Source organism: Typopeltis vanoorti, chromosome 3 (assembly GCF_054136105.1).
Source record: "Typopeltis vanoorti isolate ZY-2024b chromosome 3, IOZ_Tvanoo_1.0, whole genome shotgun sequence".
Classification (NCBI taxonomy): Eukaryota; Metazoa; Arthropoda; class Arachnida; order Uropygi; family Thelyphonidae; genus Typopeltis; species Typopeltis vanoorti.
In genome coordinates, this window is record NC_143551.1 from 24,241,578 (window position 1) to 24,263,563 (window position 21,986).

The 21,986-nt window shown below is 35.7% G+C and overlaps 1 protein-coding gene across 1 annotated transcript in view; it reads left to right on the forward strand.

Moving 5' to 3' along the window:
• Positions 1–21,986, forward strand: part of LOC150107996 (maternal embryonic leucine zipper kinase-like) — a 201,144-nt gene that overhangs the window by 163,470 nt on the left and 15,688 nt on the right. Inside the window, exons 13-14 of the mRNA XM_090415504.1 lie at positions 3,105–3,180; positions 12,615–12,831. Coding sequence (XP_090271630.1) covers positions 3,105–3,180; positions 12,615–12,831 — 293 coding nt within the window. The remainder of the gene's footprint in view (positions 1–3,104; positions 3,181–12,614; positions 12,832–21,986) is intronic.

A 21,986-nucleotide genomic window follows, 5' to 3' on the forward strand; every position in this document is an offset into this window, starting at 1 on the left:
GACAATTAGCGGAGTTATTCCTGGCAGACATTGAATCACTTCTACTCCACCCTCCCCCCCGGCATCACCTTCTATGGCAGATACGTAGACGATATTCTATGCATTGGCAAACCCTCACACATCTCCGCCTTTCAAACATCCCTCAACGATTTTAGCAACAGACTACAATTCACCATGGAAACAGAACAGAACAAATCCATCAATTTCTTAAATCTTACATTAATCAGAAGCCATAACAGAATTGCCACGAAGATATTTCACAAACCCACATATGTCGGAAACTACCTCCATTTCAATTCATACCACCCATATTCCGTTAAAAAAATCAGTCATCCTATTGCAATTTATCAATGCTTACAAATTCTCCACCAACAGCCATTTTCTTAACACTGAACTCAAGTATTTAACACAGGTTTTCAAAAATCGCAACTACCCCACGCATCTAATAAATTACGTGAACTATACGGCAAAATCCCGTCTTAACAATAATACAACAAAAGCAGACTTCCTGACACGTATGGTCATCAAATTGCCATACATCCAAAACACATACGAGGCTTACAAATACATTTTCAAAAACACGGACTATAAGCTAGTATTCACCACAAACCATAAATTAGCAACTCTCCTAAAACGTACTAAATCTCTCGCTCATAAAGAATTATTCGAACACCACAATGTAGTCTACAAATTTCCTTGTCAAAAAGACTGTGATGTCACTTGCACGGGCTCTACAATTAGGTCGTTATGGACTAGACTACAAGAGCACTTCAGGGATTGCTATATTCCCATTCCTGAATATCTGAACATGAAAGAACATCGCAACATCAAAAAGAAAAACAAACCACAAAATACAGGGAAGACTGAAATTGCAGCTCACGCCCTTGAACTAAAACACATCCCCCAAATTGACAAAGCCATAATCATTGACAAACAAGAAAACAAAACGATGCTTAGAATATCCAAAACTATTGCCATAAAATGCGATGGTAATTCTATCAACGTCTACCGTCCCTACCTAATTTCCGAATGTTGGACGTTCCAAAACTTACAAATTAAGCCATGCCTCCGGCCATTTAGCAACAACAAATGCCCAAATTTGGCAGATACATCTTGCAGCCTTGACATAGCCCTACAGTCATTCCCACAAAGTTCCGACGATGGTCAGACGATGACCGAAACGGTCCACACCCCGTAAACCCTTGCCCAGTTTCCACATAAGGATACCCATCCCCTTCTTTCCCCCCCCCCCCCTCTCCCCACAACAAAATAATATATATATATATATTTATATATATATTATTAATAGTAACCCGGGTTCCCAAACTTATTTCCCGTGTCTCAAGTACATCCCCATGTTCTTTCCCTCTCTTTCCCCCCCCCCCCCCCCCCCCCCCCTTCAACAAGAGCTTGGATTTAGAAGGCATCTTTAAACCAAAATCAAGGTATGTATATAATCTTTCCACATTTTTTATTCTGCCATAATGCCCTAAAATATATATATACCCCTTTTGAGTTATGTTAGCCAATGTATTAAATATAAGGGACACTCCTAAACAAAAACAGGCTAAAATAGCCGTTAATTATATTAATAATGTTTAAGAGGAGTAGCATGGGAATTTCCCAGAAATTATACTTAGATTCTAGGTGTTATTTTATTCCTTTTGTGACTTCCACTCCTGAAATGTCAGATGTAAACATATAGTATGTTAGTGCTCTGAGTGGGCTAATGATATTTTTCTATTTTTACTAATTTTTATAATTTTTCACCTAGTCTGGAAACCCTGCTGTAGGAACCAAATATTGAACTTTTTGAAGACACTCAAGGCTTCCGATAAATGAAGCAATGGTCTCACACCAAGCATTGAAATTCATCTATCTCCTGTGAACAACTGTTATTTCACAAATTACAGATTTGTTCACCCATTGAATACTGTTCCTGCATTTGAATAGTGCTTCCAGTAGACCCAGAACACCTTGATTCTGTATTGAGAGCAGTTAGGTTGATTAATGATGTTTCACCAATTTACTGGCTTCTTTGCCTGACTTTATAGCACCTGTACTCTAGAGTTGACATGCTGTGGATTTGGATGTGTCTGAATGTTTTTTTTTTTTAGGTAAATTAACTTCATGCCAGTATGAGATCACCACCCTACTTACTGGAGAATGGAGTTGCTCAAGTAGGATTTCCAGGTTATCAACTTTTTGTACATTGATGGCATACTATTATGATATAAATTGAACAGCTTCTCATGTTATAGGATTGCTATATTAAGAAAAAAATACTCTAGCAGGTATGAAGCCTGCAGTTACATCACAAAATTGGTAATGGGCCACGATCACAAATATCTTATTCCACTGCTTCCAAAAACTTGATGGAATTGTTATCCGCTGACTGAGGATTAATCCATAAAAGTAAAGTCACTGACTCATAATATATTGAATGACATATGCTTTGTCTGTGATATGTACTGTAATCCTATTGAAAATATTACAATAAAGAAATGTATCTCCAGTTGCTCAAAAAAAAAAAAAAAAAAAAAAAAACATTAATAGGATAACATTAATTCTTTGTTCTTAATCTCTTATCCTCGTGGTACTAATAGAGATTGCAACCACTCATGTGCTGGGATTGATTTTTAAAAAAATTGAAATTATAGTTCAACTATTTCACTTATTTGCTTTCCACATTGATCAGCTGTTTCTGGCCACATACTTGATATTGACTTCTTATTTTCGTTTAATCACACCATTCTTAGCTTACTCAAGACTGTTGCACATGGTCATCTTAATGGAATAATGTTTTTTCTAGATGCTTGTACTACTCATCTAGCTTTTACTCAAAGTTACCTAGGGTCATAAGCTGTACCATTTGCACATTTGAACACAAGTATTGCCTTTTGAAGGCAAGCTGCTTGTCAGTTGTGTTACTAGTAAAGCCCATTTAACATGAGGGTTTCCACTAATGTTTTGAATCACTGAGTGTAATAAGCAATGCTTTTAAACTTTTTATGAAATCTAAAATCTCCTAGGAGGTTCTTACAGTTCTTGCATAAAAGACAGACTTTTATGTTCTCAAATATCTTTTTTTTTTCCCTTACTAGGTACTCCTTCTCGGTCTCTTGATACTGCTCTTCATGAAATAACCCAGCTGTTGACGCCCTCATCTTTTTCTAGACGGTACGGTAAGATTAAAAATTTTGTGAATACCAAGAATTTGACTCATTCACTTATCTAACAGCATAATTTGAACATATCCAGCATATAAAGGCTGACCTTAAAGGTTTTTGAGAATTTCTTTATATTGTACTTTTTTCTTTCTTTTTTTTTTTTTTTTTTGGTATATCATACCTCTACATGTACCAAATTAAAGAGCATTGCTTGTGAACAAAATAAATTACATTTATGCAGTGCTTTTTTTTTTTTTTTTTGTGATGATATGCGATGGTGCTGTATGTCACATCATTTTGTACTGGCAACTTTATTAACAGTGATGTGACATACACATGTGGTATTTCTAAATAATTACTTTATTTTGAAATTTGTAATATTCGGTAATTTTTTACGTTTGCAAATAAGCATGCAAATAAGCTTGGCTATTTAATGAAATATACATATTCGCTGTCTGTTAAAATATTTGCTATATGAGACTTTTTTTATATATATTTCCTATATAAAATCTGTATAATCTAAATATATGTGTGTGTGGCATAAGGGATTTTCTTGGCTGAGAGACATTTTTTAAAAAGATTAAATGACTGAAAGTCAAGAGATAAAAGTAAAAAATACTGTTTAATTAAGTAGATTGCATGACTAATTTCATCTTAGAAGACTTCTTCGGGTGCATAACAAGAGGGAACTAGTACATCCTGTTATGCACATGAAGAGGTCTTCTATATAGCATATATGCTATGCTTAATGCATAGCATTATACATGTCTGTAAGGATATGTGCTTTGCATTATGGAATACTAAGGCAGTTGATGTGAAGCCTTTAGTACCTTCTGTATATGAGTTGCCCAGTCATGAAGTTACTTCATGCACAAACTTTGTTTTTACTTTCACTTGGATAAAGGATGAAAACAAGAATATAATTTCTTGGCATCTTTAATTTACAATCATGAGACATTGTGTCATGCTTTCAAAATTGATCATCTGGCCAGAAATGGAACTAGTACTCTAAGGTAAGCAGCATATCTTCATCATCATGGTAAGATCAACAGAAGTTGTGAAATGTTGTAAAAGAATTTATACCTGAATAAGCTCAACACCATCCTGATATCTGTTGGAAATTGATTACCAGTACTTGGGGATAAATGTTTCATTCAGCAATGAAAAGTGGGACTTCTTTAGCAGCCAACACGTAAAAAAATAAATTGTGAATTAACCAAGAGAGAAGCACTTCTGTTTCTTATAATTCAAAAGCAAGATAATATTTTGTTTGTGGAATTAATGAATATTAGTATTTTTATCAAAAATACATTAATAATTAGTTATTAATCTAAGTGAATTACAAAGTTGAAAACACTTATTTTATGACTTTTCTGAGTGGAGAAAAGTAATCCACACGGGTTATTTCAGTTTCAAAGAATGAAATCTACAAATAAATTAAAGGTGCTGCTATGAGAAATTTATTCCACCACAGTCTTGAAGTAGCAATTCATACCCAGATTTTGATGATCAACAAATAGTCCAATTTCATCCCAGTCACCAACAGTAAACTCTCTACCAAATTTCCTGTCTATTCCTGAAGTTTATCAAGTCTAATGCAAGATCATTATCTCTTGGGATAAACTCAGTGAAAAAAGACTTGATGAGTGCTATACTTGCGTAGCAAGGAGTTGAAACATTGGATTTGTACTAAGTCTTTCTCATATCTGAAGTCTTCAGTCTTTGATCAAATTACCATCTTCACTAAAAATTGTACCTAAACAGCTGAAATGTTTTACTTGTTCTGTAGGTTCACCATTCAGGAAAGATGATGTTGTCAATGTTTCTGCGTATTTCTTATTCAAACTAACTGCTGATTTTCATACTAAATTTATTACAACAGTTATTTGATTTAGTTAGCGGGATCTTGCAGACTTCTGCTGGATTTATTCAAAAGTATAACATCATCTGCATAAAATAAAGAGCTAAGGTTAAAATCACCAATTTTGATATCAGATTTAATACCACTTTCCTTCATAATGTGACCCATATAGATAATGAATAATAGCAGAGATAATGTGCATCCTTGTTGCATACCTGATTTAACATCAGACCATCTCCCTGTACCTCCTTCAGTTCAAACTGCTGACTTACAGTTTGAGTAGTGACTATGTATTGCTTTATATAATGTTCCATTTACACAATATGTAAATATGGATGTTATATGCCTTTTCCAGATCCATAAACCTTAAATACAAATCCTTGTTATATTCCCATGATTTCTATTTGTCTTAAAGTGAAAATATGATCTTGATAATCTCTGTTCAATAATGTTCAAATCTTCCCAGATTTGAACATTATTGAACCAGTCTGCTCAGTATAGGAGACTCGAATACGAAACAGATTCCCACCTCCAACATCTTTAAAACAACTTGAAGATGTTCTTCAAGAACATCTTCAAGTTGTTGTAAGTTGTAAAATTTCATACTATTCAAGAAGAATAGTATGAAATTTTACCAGAAACTATTCAAAACTTATTTGACTCCATTCCAAGAAGAATTGAGGCTGTACTGAAGGCATAAGAGTCCAGCGCCATATTAATAAAGAAATAAGAGGATGGTCTGAAAAGTTCTTGGCCTAACAATGAAAAAACGAATTTATAATTTCAAAATTATTTTTATTTTTCAACATAATCTCCCTTAAGACTAATACATTTATTCCAGCATTGCTCCAGTGCCATTATCCCATCCCTGTAGTGGCTTCCATTGGGGCAGGAAGCAAGTTTTCTGCTGGTGGCCTTTATGAAATTGGATTTGGATCTACTGACTAATTTGCATATATCGTGTACTTTGGTATAGGCAGAGTATGATGTTGGAGTTCTTGATGTGAGCCACATGCAGTAAGCTGAATTTTTTTCTTTGACTACTTTGACACATTTTCTGTTGAACCAGTGCTTGGAACATGGATGTAGATTATGGGTTAAATGTAGGATGAAGCCCTTCATACCAGGAAGAATAATTTCTGTGATTTGTTCACAGCAGGTGTTAAGGTCAGGTGAGTGGAAGCAATAGTCAGACAAAGGAAAGGAGGAGTAAAAATTCCAGAGGTCATCCCAGTTGGTTTATTTGTGAAGTTGGAAGAGGGGGGGTGTTCTATGAGAGAGGAAACTTGTATGAGATTGTGGTCTGAGTTGCCAAGAGGAGAGGTGACCTTTACAGTGTATCTGGAAGGAGAACTGGTCAAAGAAGAGATCCATAGTATTTGGAGAGTGAAGAGGGTTATCGGGGATTTGAGTGGATAGATGTACTATTTGTGTTAGGTCATTACTTATAACAAAGACATCTGCTTCTGTTCCTGCATTATCCCATCACTGGCTCCCCTACTCTAACACCATTGACCAGGGACGCCAGTTGGAATTGTGAACATTGAGATTGCCCAGAAAGCTGACCTCACTATTTGGATAGCTTGATTACAGATGGTCAAGTTTCATGAAAAGGAATGTTTAGAAATCTGAGTGGTTATTAGTGTTTAGAGGCCAGTAAATGCAACAAATGAAAGTTACTAAATGGTGCAAGGAAACCAAGAACCAGAGAAGGTCAAAAGTAGGGAATTCTAAATTAGCCATTCTCTGGTAGGCTATGTCAGATTTCACAAGGAACAGGTGCCACCCTTGTAAAGAATCGTGAAATAGTTTGGGCACTGGAAGTTGACGGTAGTAGATGTAACTGCAATCTGGGTTTCTGTCAGAAATAGGATGTCCAGTCTTGGAAGACTGCAAGTGATCGTGGATGTCATTTATGCATTTATGTTACTTCCATGGATGTTAGTAAAGTGGATGTGAAAGTGAGTTTCTAAGGAAGAGATTATGGTATAGTTTGTATGTTGTGGCTAGTTGTGTTGTGACTTTTTTTGATGGGATTAGGCTGAGGAAGATTTGCTTTTGTTGCAGTGTCACTGTTATTGTTTGTGGAAGTCTTCATAGATTTGATCATGAGTTTGATTAGATGGATGGATATAGTGGGGATGTGCAGAGAGAGAGATAGAGAGAAGATATACTCTTGGACATGACTTCCATACAGAGAGAAACCAGTCTCTGTGCTATGATGTGATCTGAACAGTGATTGATTATGAGTTTGATTAGATGGAAGGATATAGTGGGGATGTGCAGAGAGAGAGAGAGAGAGAGAGAAGATATACTCTTGGACATGACTTCCATAGAGAGAGAAACCAGTCTCCATGCTATGATGTGACCTCAACAGTACTCTTCACATACCGCTACTTGGACTTCCTCTCCAGGCAGAACCTGACAACATATGTGGCTGGCAGTGGGATTATGTACCTGTTGATTGGGTAGCCTATTGACTCATTACTGTCAGGTTCAGGCCCATACATTAACTGCCAGCTGACCTGCTGCACCACAATTTTAACTGCTATATCCTCAAAATAGATGAGTTTATGGGTCTCTAAGTATGTTTCTCATGGCCTCAAAAACTCACATGCATGGAGAAGAGATTGGGGGGGGGGGGGAGGACAGAAACTGGAATCCCTACTCTGGAGACAAAACATGGCATTTGCCACTTCAGACTATCTATAAGCCAGGCTGTGTTATTTCAAACTTTGCAATAAACAACATCTACTACCTTGTGTCTAGCTGGTATTCCTTTGTAGCAGAATTACTCACTGGTTTTGCCAGAATCCCTTTTGTGGAAACAGGCCACACCATGGGAAGGTGGGGTTGATTTGACAGGGAGAGGCTCTATATTCTGCATCCATACCCATTGGTGGCCTGTATTACTGAACAAAAACAGTGACACCTTACTAAAAATACATATAGGATGTTATATTCAGCCAATAATGATCAAGGAAAGGAAGGAGTAGTGATAGCATTCAACACCAAACATAAACTTCTTGATTAAAAGGCAGTTTCATGTAGAGTGATGTAGAAACATCTTCTACATCTTTCATGTAGAAGATGTTTTCTCCATTTTAAAGTTTAAAATGGAGAAATGGACAGTGATACTTATTTGTGCCTGGGGTTCCACAGAAAGTACTTCTAAGAAAGGAGTGGAGGAATTTTTCAAATCATTAGAATAGGTAGCTAACACAAAGAAAATAGAAAATTTTCTTTTCTATTCTCCTTGTGTAGGAAATGAATCCCACAGGCATAGAGAAACGTTTTAGGAAAATTTGGAGGAAAAGGCAAAACTAATAATAATGGTAAGTATTTGCTGAACTTCTGTTCAGGACATGCATACTGACTACTGTCACCATGTTCCAACGTAAAGATGTGCACCAGTTCACATGGGGAGAAGATACAAGAAATAAGAAATGCTTCATTGATTCCATCATTGTCGATAGTGATATCTGCATGCTGATTCAGGATACAACAGTGAAACAGAGGATTTGAAATTTGAAGCGACCATTACTTAGTGCTAAGCAGGATAAAAATGAATATCACATTGAAAAGAACACTGTGTAAGAAAATTTAAAAAATTATTAAAAAGTTGAATAGCTTTTATCAGGTAAACTATGAATTTGACTCTACAAACATTATTAAAGAAAAAATGAAACAGATTGAAAACAAAAACCAAACCTTGGAGTCTTAGTGCAAACTCTGAAGAAAACATTGATTGATTCAACTAGGGAGGTATATGGTTAAGTTGTCTGCAAGGACAGAAAATAAGAACTCCATGGTGATGCAAGAAGTTTAAGAAGCAGTCCTGGAAAAGAAGAAAGTATACCAAAAGTTCCTATCAAATAAGTTGCAGCCCTACAATAATTCAGAGAAAAATGTAGTAGAATTAAGCTATGTGTAAAAGTAGCTAAACAAAAGTCATGGGAAGACTTGGGTAAGAAAATAAATATCAGGAAAGTGGCAAAATGTTCTGGAGGCTATTGAAAAAGCTCAGAAATGAAAGAAAGAATACTGTAAAATGAATCAAAGATAATAAAGAGGATGTGAAAATTGAAGGTAACAATATCCTTGATGTCTGGAGTAATTACTTTGAAAGACTGTTAAATGTAACAAGCAGCATCAGAACCATACTGAAAATGTTCAAGAGAGAATACAAAGAGGAGTACATATCAATACTTGTGGTAGAAAACGCTATAAAATATTGAAATGTGGAAAGGCAGCTAGAATAGATGATGTTTGACCAAAAATGTTTAAGTATGGAGGTATAAAAGTTTTTCAGTGACTATGATGGTCAAATTCCAGATGATTGGAGTAGTGCTCCTCATAGTTCCCATCTATAAAAAAAGTAAATAAAACTGAATGCGAGAATTACAGAGGAATTTCTCCACAACAGGTAAAATTAATGCAAGTATACTTGAAAAGAAATTGAGAAAGATTGTGGAAGAGAAACGTGGAGAAGAATAAGCAGGTTTGAGTCAAATAGGGTTGTCAAGATTAGATTTTCACTTTATGACAAATAGTTGAAATATCTTGGGAATGTGACAAGGATCTGTACTATAGTTGATCTGGAAAAGTTATGCAAGGTGTCCAGAGAAAAGCTTTTCAAAAACTATAATTATATGGGATAAATGTAACATTATACAGAGCAATACATAGTCCAGGGGTGTTCAACCCGTTGATCGCAGAGCAATTTTTGGTCGATCTCTTGTGTATTCCTCCTTACTTACAAATTTAATTAAAACTGAAAATATAATATTTTATTTATCATTATTTTGTATTATTTTTAATTCGCTTTAAGTGTATTGCTATTGTTTATTTATTTTTCGTTAAAATTGTCAAATCAGTATTTTTCTTATAAGTCCGGGTGAATGAATTAATTTGGATCAGTGGAAGTCAAACAGCAAGCTGAGTGAATACGATTTTAAACAAAGTCTAAAAACTCGATTGTAGTTGAAAAGCCAAATGGCTATTTTTTTCTGGCAAAGTTAATTAAATCAAGGGGATAAAAAATTAATGGGATTCTTTCGCATGAAACTCTTGAATTGTGGTTTTCGATCTTAGAGTTTCGCATACTGGCTGTAAAATAATAAGGGATTTTTATCCGCTTAATTTAACTCGATTATAGCTTAAATATTAAATATTCCAAAGCACATTACATCGATTTTTTATTTAGATTAAGTCCCATGTGAATATTGTAAAAAAATAAACTTTGTTTGGCTTGGTATAGTTTGTATTAGATGTTTTTGTAAATAACTCTTTTGAAGCTAACTGTATATACTGCTTTAATAAGGAATATGTTAGAGTGTTAAAAACAAAGGCAATGTTTTTGTCGCCGAAGCTGTACATGGCGGCATTAGAAAGATTGTTATTGAAACTTGTATGTATGAGGAAAGGCTTGCAGGCTCTAAGTGTAAACATCTCCGATGGCCGGCAACTTACAATCAAAAGAAAGCGGAGGAGAACAAAAGGCGTGCTGAACTTGAAACTTAAGATGAAAGACTCATACCAATTCTTTGGGGGTTGCCAAACTTTCATGCAAGGTTTCAGAGGAGGCCTAATAAAAAAGGACTGAAGCAAGCAGAAGGGGTCCCGGTTCCAGAATTGTTGTCAGAGAGGAGGCTGCCCAGTCCAGAGTTGCCATCAGAGGGACTGCCTGGATCCACATTGCTTGAGAGAGAAGTTTCTTGCTTCCAGAAAGGAGTGTCTCGGTTCGAGACGTCGCTAGAGAGAGACTACTTCTAGACCACAGACAAGGTTTCAAATTGCCGAAAGGAAGAGTTCCAATTGCTGGAGAAAAGTTTCCAGGCCAGGTTAATGTCAGACATTCACCAGTGTGTTGCATTTTCATTACAATTTGATGAATCAAACGACTTCACTGATATTGCTCAGTTAATGGTATTTATTCACATGATATTTCAAGATTATTCAAGTAAAGGAGAACTTTTGAAAATGATACCATTATTGGAAAGGACTATGGAAGAAGACATTTTTTCGGCATTTGATGAATTTGTGAAACAACACAAACTTCCGCTTTTTAAACTTGTGTCTATTACTACTGATGGTGCTCACTATCCATACATTAGTACCGTGTATGGATAGTGGGTTGGGAAAGGAGAAACTTGTTTACATTTGATTTAAAAGCCTCTAAATTATATTCGTTGGGAAACACATCAGGGGGGGAGAATGTTCCACAGTACAGCAGTAGCAGAGTTGGAGGAGGAAAAGCAACTTGTTCTGTGGGTTTCAAGGTGTACTGTGAAGGGATGTTGAGCAGTAGCTATACATATTCCAATGAGCTTAGTATTAAATGGGGAAATTATTGATGCTATTTCAGATGAACATTTACCATCTAAATATTTATAGAATACACATATTGCAGAAACCAAATGCCTGTGTGAAAGTGGGAGGAGTGAATTGGTAAGAGATGGATCATTAATCAATCTAATTGCTCTCCTCTATATTCAATCAAGCATTTTAATTGAGTTCTTATATGTCCCCACTCCAAATGTTAAGAGCAGTATTCAATAGTTAGGTGGATTTGTGATTTTTATAAGGTTTACAGCTGTTCAGAGGTGAAGTCACGTCTTGAGTGAAAGAGAAATCCTAGTTTTTTAGAAGCTGAGGATGAAATGGTTGTGATTTATTTATGCCAGGAGAGTAAAACATTTCAGCTAGTTAGTTAATTTTTTTTTGTGAAGATGGCAAATTAAATATGGAAATAGATAACAGAATAAACAGAACTGTATGGAATAAAGAAAGAAATCAGTCAAAGTACTAAAACTAGCTGTGTGTGTGTGTGTTCAAACTGATTTTTACTTATGGATCTGAAAGTTGGTATAGAAGTCAGTTGATCACATACTAGATTGCAGCTAGAAGAGTTTTTAGAGAAATTGGAATGGGGAGGGAGTTTAACAGATGGCTTGAATGTCAGAACCATATAAAAATGAAGATATTAAGATGGAAGTTGACATTGCCACCATTCAGGAATATCTTATCTCAAGTGATATATTCACTTGAATGGTTAGTTAGCAGAACAAGTGCTTGATACCAGGAAAAAAGATATAGAGGAAGACAGATCTAGGTAGATTGATGTAACTAACATTTGGAGGAAAATTATCAATTGTAATTTAGCAATAACCTAACTTTTGGTTTAGTATTATTACTGTATTTTATACACCCCTTGAAGATGCATATTAGACATTTCCTCAAATTAACACTATAAAAAACACAAGGGATAAGTAATATAAGTATAGTAATGCTCATGGCATAAATATTTTCTTAAACAACACATATTAGACATTATTAGCATTGAAGAATGTGTGAGAAAAGCAAATCCAAGGTAGCATGGTGACCTGTTTGCTTTCTTGCATAACCTGTTTTGCCAACTTATATTTCAACAATACAGGTTGTATTCACATTGTACTCAATATTCACATTCCTGTTTCAACTAATTTAGCATATGAAAATCTTACTATTTAGGCATATGAAAATTAGTGTTTTTTGTGTATCTTTTTTACTTATTTATTTATTTATTTTATTTTTTTATGTAGAACAAAATCAGTAGAATCTGATATTGACGTTTGTTTACGTACACCTCAAGCTAACATATCTAATGCTTTGAAAGATTCTGCTAAGTTGTCCTCATCTGCTCGTAAATTAGTTGGAAGTATTGAAAAAGGACTAGATCGTATAAAGCATATTCTTACCCCTCACAAAAGTTTAATGTCTTGTTCCAGTTCACTTGCTCACAGGCCCAGAAAATTTAAGGTAAACAATTTTAATTCTAATTGTTTTTTAAATTATTATTTTTTATTTTATTTTAACACTCTTTTCACTTTCAAAAATCCAATTAAATTAAGAGACAATATGACACTGAATTTTTAATCCCTGGAATATAACTAATTCTAAATTCTTGTTAAAAAAAAAAAATGTTTTAATCCCTTATCCAAGTGTAAGCAAACAAAGTTTGCACATGAAGTAATTTCATGACTGGACAACTCGTATATTATTATTATTATTATTATTATTATGGGTATCTCCATGGAGTCAGTAGACTCATCGCGGGAGACCCAAACTAGCAAAACAATATCTGTCATATCTCTTCTTGAATTCATTTACAGATGAAGAGCTCACAACTAAGTCAGGCAATGAAGTCCACTCGTTCACCACCTTCCAGGCAAAAAACCTTGTTCTGACACCTTTGTTAACCACACACTTTAATTTCCAGAGATGACCTCTTGTTCTTCCATCACTATCACGCAGCTGAAACATTTCCCCTGAATCAATCCTATAAAAACCTTTCAGTAATTTAAATGTTTCTATCATATCCCCTCTTCTTCGCCTATCAACCAATCTCTGCAATCCACAAGCTCTCAATCTATTAATGTAGGGGGCATTTTTTATATCACTCGCCAACTTGGTCACTCTTCTCTGAACTTTCTTCACAGCCTCCTCATCTCCAAGGAATCCAGGTGACCAGACCTGAGCACAGTAATCCAAATGTGGAAGTATCAATGCTTTATAAAGGGGAATAATAACCTCTTTATCTCTGGATGTCAGTGTGTTCCTCAACAACGAAGTAATCCTATGTGCAATCTTGGACACCTTAGCAATGTGTCCTCTGAACTTCATCCCCCTATCTACCAACACCCCTAAGTCCCTAGCCTCATCAATCTCTTGGAGTACCTTTCCATCAATGTAGTACACAGCTGGTAATCTTTTAATCCCAAAATGCATGACTTTACACTTTTTCCACATTGAACTGACATCTATTACTTTTGCCCATTTTACCACCTTATTTAAATCATCCTGCAAACTTTCAACATCAGCTTGATTTTTTATTGCGCTACACAACTTTGCATCATCAGCAAACAACTGAATATCTCCCTTTAAGCCATTTCCTATATCATTTATATACAAATTAAACAACATTGGCCCAACCAAGCACAGAGCCCTGAGGCACACCACTGGTCACCTGCCTCATTCTGGACTCGGCTCCTCCATACACCACCTTATGGTATCTCTCCCTGAGCCATTCTCCTATCCATATCACCAATTTAATATCCATTCCCATCTGCTCCAATTTGCATAACAGTGTTATATGGGGTATCCTGTCAAAAGCCTTAGCAAAATCCAGAAGTACCACTTTGCAGCCTGCTCCTTTGTTCAACTCAGATGTTATTCTATTATGAATAGTTAATAGATTGCTAAGGCAGGATCTACCTTTAACAAAACCATGTTGGCCTCTATAGAGTGTCATATCTTGATCCACCCATTCTTGAATTTTGTCTTTAACCAACTTTTCCAATACTTTTACCACTACTCCTGAGATGGTGATTGGTCTGTAATTAACTACCGCAGTTTTAGAGCCACCCTTATGCAAAGGAACCACTTTGCCTAACTTCCACTCCCTATGGACCATACCAGAGTTCAAACTTAAATTAAATATCCAAGTAAGAGGGGTTGACAATTCATTTGCACATTCACGCAACACCCGAGCTGATATTCCATCTAAGCCTACAGCAGTGTTTGCATTTAAATTTTGCAATATATTTAATACCTCTGATTCTTTAGCTTCAATTCTCACATTAAGTATTGCTACAGGTATAGAGATATCCTCACTTGGGTGATAGACTTTTGAAAAGTGATCACTCAGTAACTCGACTATTACATCTGATTTTGTCACCTCAATACCATCAGCACCCACTAAAGTTATCCTTCCGAAGTCATTCTTCCTCTTACTTGCCACATAGCAGAAGAACTCTTTGGGATTACCCTTGATCTCTTTGGCTAAGGTGTTCTCATAATCTGATTTAGCTTTTCTTACTATACTGGTAACCTTCCTAGCTTGAGCCTTATACTGCTCATGGGTGTACTGGTCGCCTTTCTCCTTGTAAATTCTCCATAACCTTTTCTTTTTTTGCAGATCAAACTTGATATTACTGCTCATCCATTTAACGCCTGCCTTGTTTGACCTCCTGACCATGGGAACACAATCTAATATTGCTTTCCTCAGATACCCACTGGTTATATCCCATGCACTGCTAACATCTTTTCCTTGCAATATGTTCTGCCATGGGATGGCTGCAAGCTCACTCCGAAGCTTGTTATAATTGCCTAACCTGTATTCCGTATATACCCCTTCTTAACAGAAAAATCCACAGATTTTGCAACCTCCCAAGTCAATACCACATGATCGCTTTCACCAATTGGAGGTGACGAGGACACCTTACTTATGCATATAACCTCTGAACCAATAACCAGGTCCAACACTCTCACACCACGTGTCCCTTCAGTTATGTGCTGTTTCAAGTAATTATCTCGTAGAAGAGTATGAACTCATTTTCCTTTTTGCTACGTGATATTTACTCCTTCCAATTGATATCACCGTAATTAAAATCCCCCATAATAATCACTAAGCCTTCACTCATTGCACTAATTTGCTGATGCATGAATTCAATATCTCCCACTGATATAATTCCTGGCCTATAGCAGCATCCAACTGTATATTTGGTTGCATTGGTCACTATTTCGCACCAGACGACCTCAAATGAACTCTCATTCACATGTCTATCATCTTGATATACTACTTTCTTTGGCTGCAACGCATCAGCTATCATCAACAGTACTCCTCCCCCTGTTCTATCTTCTTTATCCTCCCTGAAAATACTGTACCCATCACATTCAATTCCACTGACTACATCTTCTGCTGACAGCCAAGTTTCACTAATGCCTACAACTTTTGGTGAGATTGCACCTGACTAATGCCAAAAATTCTTCTCTCTTATTTCAAATGCTTCTAGTATTGGTATACAAAAATTGCAGATTCCCTCTAGATCTTGTACTGGTATATAACTGATATATAAGTCACTAACTTCTGTAGTCCCATGCCGATTTTAATCCCCTCTCTTCTGCAATTTATTCTTCATATAAGGATCAATAAATATACAATCAGTGCTAAAGTTTCTCTCTCTTACACTCAACCTTTTCAATATTAGTTTCCCTGCCCAATAACTTCAAATGTTCAGAAAACAATAACTTCTTCAATCGCTTATGTCCTTCCATGTTAAGATGCAGTCCATCTCTAGCATACAACTGCCTTTTTCCTTCAAATACACTCCAAACATCAACAAATTCCAGACCTCTTTTTTTGCACATTTTTGCAATCATATCATTCATTATCATTGCTCGTCTGCTTAACTCGTAATTGTCAAAACGAGGCAGCACACACACTATCCTCCCATTGACACTTTTCCTCTTCACATTATTGATTGTGAAGATGATTTCACATCACTTGCCTTAGTATCCCATAATGCAAAGCACATATCCTTACAGACATGTATAATGATATGCATTATGGGAAGAGTTACCATCCAGACCGGTTTTGACTTTTATTGGAATCTTATTAGTGGGAGCCAGACCCAGCACTGTGATATCAAAAAAGGTTGAGGTAATGTAGAGACATATTTCCATATATAAGTAGTCAAAATGTTTCATACCTTATTAAAACACTGTGGATTAGAGACAGATGTTGAAAGTTTTTTCGCTTGGTTATACTATAAATTAAAGATGCCAAGAAATTATATTTTTGATTTAACCCTTTATTCAAGTGTAAGCAAACAAAGTTTGCTCGTGAAGGTTGAATAAGGATGTCCATAAGGTTATGTACTTTGCATTATGGGATACTAAGGCAAGTGATGTGAAGTCACTAGCCTCTATATAGAAATAGCCAGTTTTCAAGTGACTTCACTTGCAAACTTTCTCTATTTGTATATAGAGGACACTTGGATAAAGGATTTAACCAAGAATTTATAGTATAGCCAAGTGAAAAAATTTTCAACTTAAAATCTTGTAAATGAAACTTGCCAAGAAACTGTTCTTGTTTAATCCTTAATCCAAGTGTAAGTAAACAAAGTTTGCACATGATGTTTCTTCACGACTGAGCTATTTGTATATAGAGGCTAATGACTTCATCAGTTGCCTTAGTATTCCATAATGCAAAGCAATTCCCCCTATTTTGGATGTGTATAAAGCTATGCATTATGGGAAGGGACACTACCCAGACTGGTTTCAACAATTATTGAGGTCTCAGCCGTAAGAGCCACACATAGAAAAGATATCAAAGTTGAATAAAAGTAATTGCCATACCTCCTTTACAACCACTGAGTAGTTACATTCATAGCCATTTAGCCTTCTGCTTAGAAAATGTATTGGTCTAAATTCCTCGGTTCTTTTTTGCTCAACTATTTGCAGCAATACAATGAGATGATTCATCAACTGAGATGTAAAATGGTTCTCCTAGTTTTGGGTGAGCCGAAACAAGAGCAGTTATTATAGCTTATAGCTTGACTTAATATTCAAATGCCTTTTGCTCTTTAATTCTTCACTTAAATCTTGCTCTCTTTTTTTTGGTAAGAGCTGTCAAAGGATTATGATGTGTACAGCAATTTGAGATAAACTTAAGATAGAAATTTATTGTTCTAACAAATCTCTTCACTTGGAGGAGATTAGGAGTTTTAGGAGTATTGAATGAATTAAAAGCAAACACATTTTTCCCATTAATTTTATTTGGGGTGCAAGAGGACATTGGCATAAGATCAGAAGAGCTGTCCATAACCAAGGTGGCCACAACTGTACGTTAGGAAATAATCTGAAAGGAAATATTCAGTTATTTGCTCATGATGCAAAATTAGGTAGAGTAATTAGGCTGTCAGTATGGGCAAAAGATAATGGATGTCAGTTTAATGTGGAGAATGTAAAGTTATGCATTTTGTGATAAATAGATTATAAGCTGTGTACCACCTTGATGGAACTGTACTCTAGGAAATGGATGAAGCTGGGGATTTAGGAGGTGGTGGTAGATAAAGTTTAGAGGATATATTGCTAAGGTAGCCCATAAGATTACTTGGCTGTTGAAGAACACATTAACAAGCAGAGATAAGGAAGTTGTAATTTATCTTTATAAGGCCTTGATACATCCATATCTGGATTACTGTGTTCAGGTCTGGGCTTCTGGGTTTCTTGGAGATGAGGAAGTGGTGGAGAGGAGTTAGAGGCTAGTGACCAAGATGGTGAAGTGGCCTATGGAATATTCCCTATGAGGATTGAGTGAAGATATGTGGACTGCAGAAGTTGATTGCTTTGTGAAAAAGAGGGGATATGATCGAAACATTTGTTAAAGGGTTTTATAGGATTGATGCAGGGGAAATGTTTGTGCACTTGGCTTGGAGTGGCAGAACAAGTGGTCATCCCTGGAAGTTGAATAAAAGTGTAGTTACAGTGGTATGAGGACTGGATTTTTTGCTTGGAGAGTTATGAATGAAAGAAATTGGGTTGCCAGAGTTAGTTGTTAGCATTTTGTCTGTTAATGGGTTCAAGGAGAGGTATGATACTGTGTGGATAGTTTGGGTTTCCCATGATGAGTCTTTGCACTCCATGGAGGTGCTTGCGCAATAATAATCTTTTCTGTCTCACATTCTGTTTGTGACCATACTACTTTGACTCTGCTCTCCCATTCTTGAATGCTAATGTTATCAATTTCTATCCGATATCTTAATTTTTAATGTGATAATTCTGCCATCTTTTCATATCCTTAATTTTTATTAGAATTTTTAAACTCTAAAAAAAATTAGTATAGTGGCATACTTATGTCATGAAGTTTTTGCCTAAGTATCAAGGGCATTTTTCATATAAGAACTCAAAAATTAAGTCAGGTGTGTGTGTGTATATATATATATATATATATAGTTTTATGAAAAAAATTGAATGACTAGAACCGAGATTTTTCCCAGCAGACTTTTTGACTTTGGTTATCATCATTAGGATTAGCCGAGAAGAGGATATGACTTGATAATGCACTTGCTCGCTGTCTCTTGTAAGTAATGTCTCTCATGTGTTCTTCCATACGCATTTCGACAGATTTGTCTGTCTGCCCGAAATAAGGAATATCGCAGTCGCATAATATTTTATATACGCCAGGGTATTTGAGTTGATGATGACAAGGTTTTGGGTGGCTAATTAAGGAACGGATCTTTGGAAGTGGAGTGAACAAGGTTCTGATATTGTATTTTTTTAGAACTTTTGCTAATTTATGTGAAACAGTACTTATGTAAGGAATAGATATATTGCTTTTGAATCTATTTGTTTCTTCTGAGTGATGTCTGGGATGATTAAGAAGGAATTTGTTAATGATTTTCTTGGAATATCCATTAACTTTGAAAGAAGTTTTCAGATGGTTTATTTCTGTAAGCAGTTCATTTGAATTATCAAGAAGAGAACAGGCTCTATGTCCCAAGGTGGAAATTATTCCAAGCTTATGAGGAGGGAAATGATGGGATTGACTGTGCAGATATCTGTTGGTATGTGTGGGTTTTCTATATATCGATATTTTTAGTTTACCAGCAGAAGAGCGAGTCAGTTTGACATCAAGAAAAGGCAAGGAATTATCCGTTTCAAGCTCAGCAGTAAACTTAATACTTTGATGTCGGCTATTGAGATGTTCGAGGAAAACCATAAGGGATTCATGTCCATGGCTCCAAACAATGAAGACATCATCCACATAACGTTTCCAAACTTTAGGTGTTAAAACGGATAATTCCTTGCCTTTTCTTGATGTCAAACTGACTCGCTCTTCTGCTGGTAAACTAAAAATATCGATATATAGAAAACCCACACATACCAACAGATATCTGTACAGTCAATCCCATCATTTCCCTCCTCATAAGCTTGGAATAATTTCCACCTTGGGACATAGAGCCCATTCTCTTCTTGATGATCCAAATGAACTGCTTACAGAAATAAACCATCTGAAAACTTCTTTCGAAGTTAATGGATATTCCAAGAAAATCATTAAGAAATTCCTTCTTAATCCTCCCAGACATCACTCAGAAGAAACAAATAGATTCAAAAGCAATATATCTATTCCTTACATAAGTATTGTTTCACATAAATTAGCAAAAGTTCTAAAAAAATACAATATCAGAACCTTGTTCACTCCACTTCCAAAGATCCGTTCCTTAATTAGCCACCCAAAACCTTGTCATCATCAACTCAAATACCCTGGCGTATATAAAATATTATGTGACTGCGATATTCCTTATTTCGGGCAGACAGACAAATCTGTCGAAATGCGTATGGAAGAACACATGAGAGACATTACTTACAAGAGACAGCGAGCAAGTGCATTATCAAGTCATATCCTCTTCTCGGCTAATCCTAATGGTGATAACCAAAGTCACAAAGTCTGGTGGGAAAAATCTACAAACATCTTCCGTTGCAGTGACGAAATAGAGAGAAAAATTGTGGAATCGAGAGAAATCATCTTCAATCCTGTTCATCTAAATAACAACTTAAGCTACAACCTCCCGGATAGTCATTCAGCTGTAATCATGTACTGGCGTTCACGTGATGCTGCAAGCACGCACTCTCCCAACAATGCAACAAATGAAAGAACAGCTTCAAATACAACTACAACGTTTTAATGCTAATTATGTATAAAGACTGTCTATGATGTTCATAGTCTTTTAACCCTCAATGTTTAGTGTTTTTTCTTTTATAATGTCACCTGAAGAAGGCTGTTAAAGGCCGAAACTAGTAGTGTGTTTATATTAAAACCTTTTTAATTAAATCTCGGTTCTAGTCATTCAATTTTTTTCATAAAACTATGTATGTTAACCGAGTCAATGATCATTCTGTCATATATATATATATATACTGTATATTAGGGTTACCAAGTAATTTTATAAGCTTGGTTATTTAACTCCTAATCCCAAGTATGTATGTGCTTTACATTATGGGAAAATACTAATACTAAGAATAGTGATCAGAGCTTTGCCCACCTTTACAATGAGTTGCCCTGGTGTTGCACCATCTTTAAACTTGAACTATGTTTCAGGCGCAAACTTAATTGTTTGCATACTTGGGATTAGGAGTTAAATAACCAAGCTTATAAAATTACTTGGTAACCCTAATGTACAGTATCCCCAAGTTAAAAAATTCATTATATATAACGGTGAGAATACAAACTGTTACATGAAGTACAGCCATGGTCCAGACTGCTCAAAACCCTAATTGACATTATATATAATGCTGATACTTGATGGACCTGTGTTTCACTCAGGATTTCTCCATTAGTGCAGATCACAAAGATGCGTCCAATGATCTCGATCTTGAGCCTCTCTTTTTCATGTTATACCCATAGATTTCATTAGTGGATCTTCCCATCTTGTGTGTGGTCTTCCTGCTTTTTCTCTTTATTCTTGGTTGTCAGTTGAGTATTCTATATTTCCATCTGTTATCCCTGAGTCTGGCTATGTGACGCCCATCTCATCTTGCTTTCATATACTGCAGTTACCACATCTTTTATGCCTGATCTCTTTCTTAGTTCCATGTTTCTAACATGTTCCATTTTGCTGATGTTACAAATCCTACGTTCTGTTGCAAGCTGAGTTATTCTGAGCGTCTCTTCTTCTTTTCTTGTCATGTTCCATGTTTCTGATCCATGTGTGAGTGATGGAAGAATGTCACTATTAAAGAGTTTTACCTTTGCAGAGATGTCAAGATTTGGATCAGTAAGTGTTTCTTTTAGTCTGTTAAATGATAGCCATGCAGCTTTCTTTCTTTTTTGCTAGTTCTTCAGATAAATCATTATTCATTTTTATTGTTTGTCCTAAGTAATTGTAGGAGTCATCTTGTTCTATAGACGTGTTATTAATACATAGGTGACTGTCACTTGTGTAGATGCTTACAAATAAAAAAAAAAAAGATTAACTGTGGTTAGTTGTGTGAAGAACTTCCCTTAAGGGATATAACTCGAGCCCATCAAATTCATTGAAATAACTCATCCCCCTAATCTCTAGTCTTTGTCAACGGAACTTTGCTATTATTTATTTCCATAATGTAATTTAGCACCTTCAATAGAAATA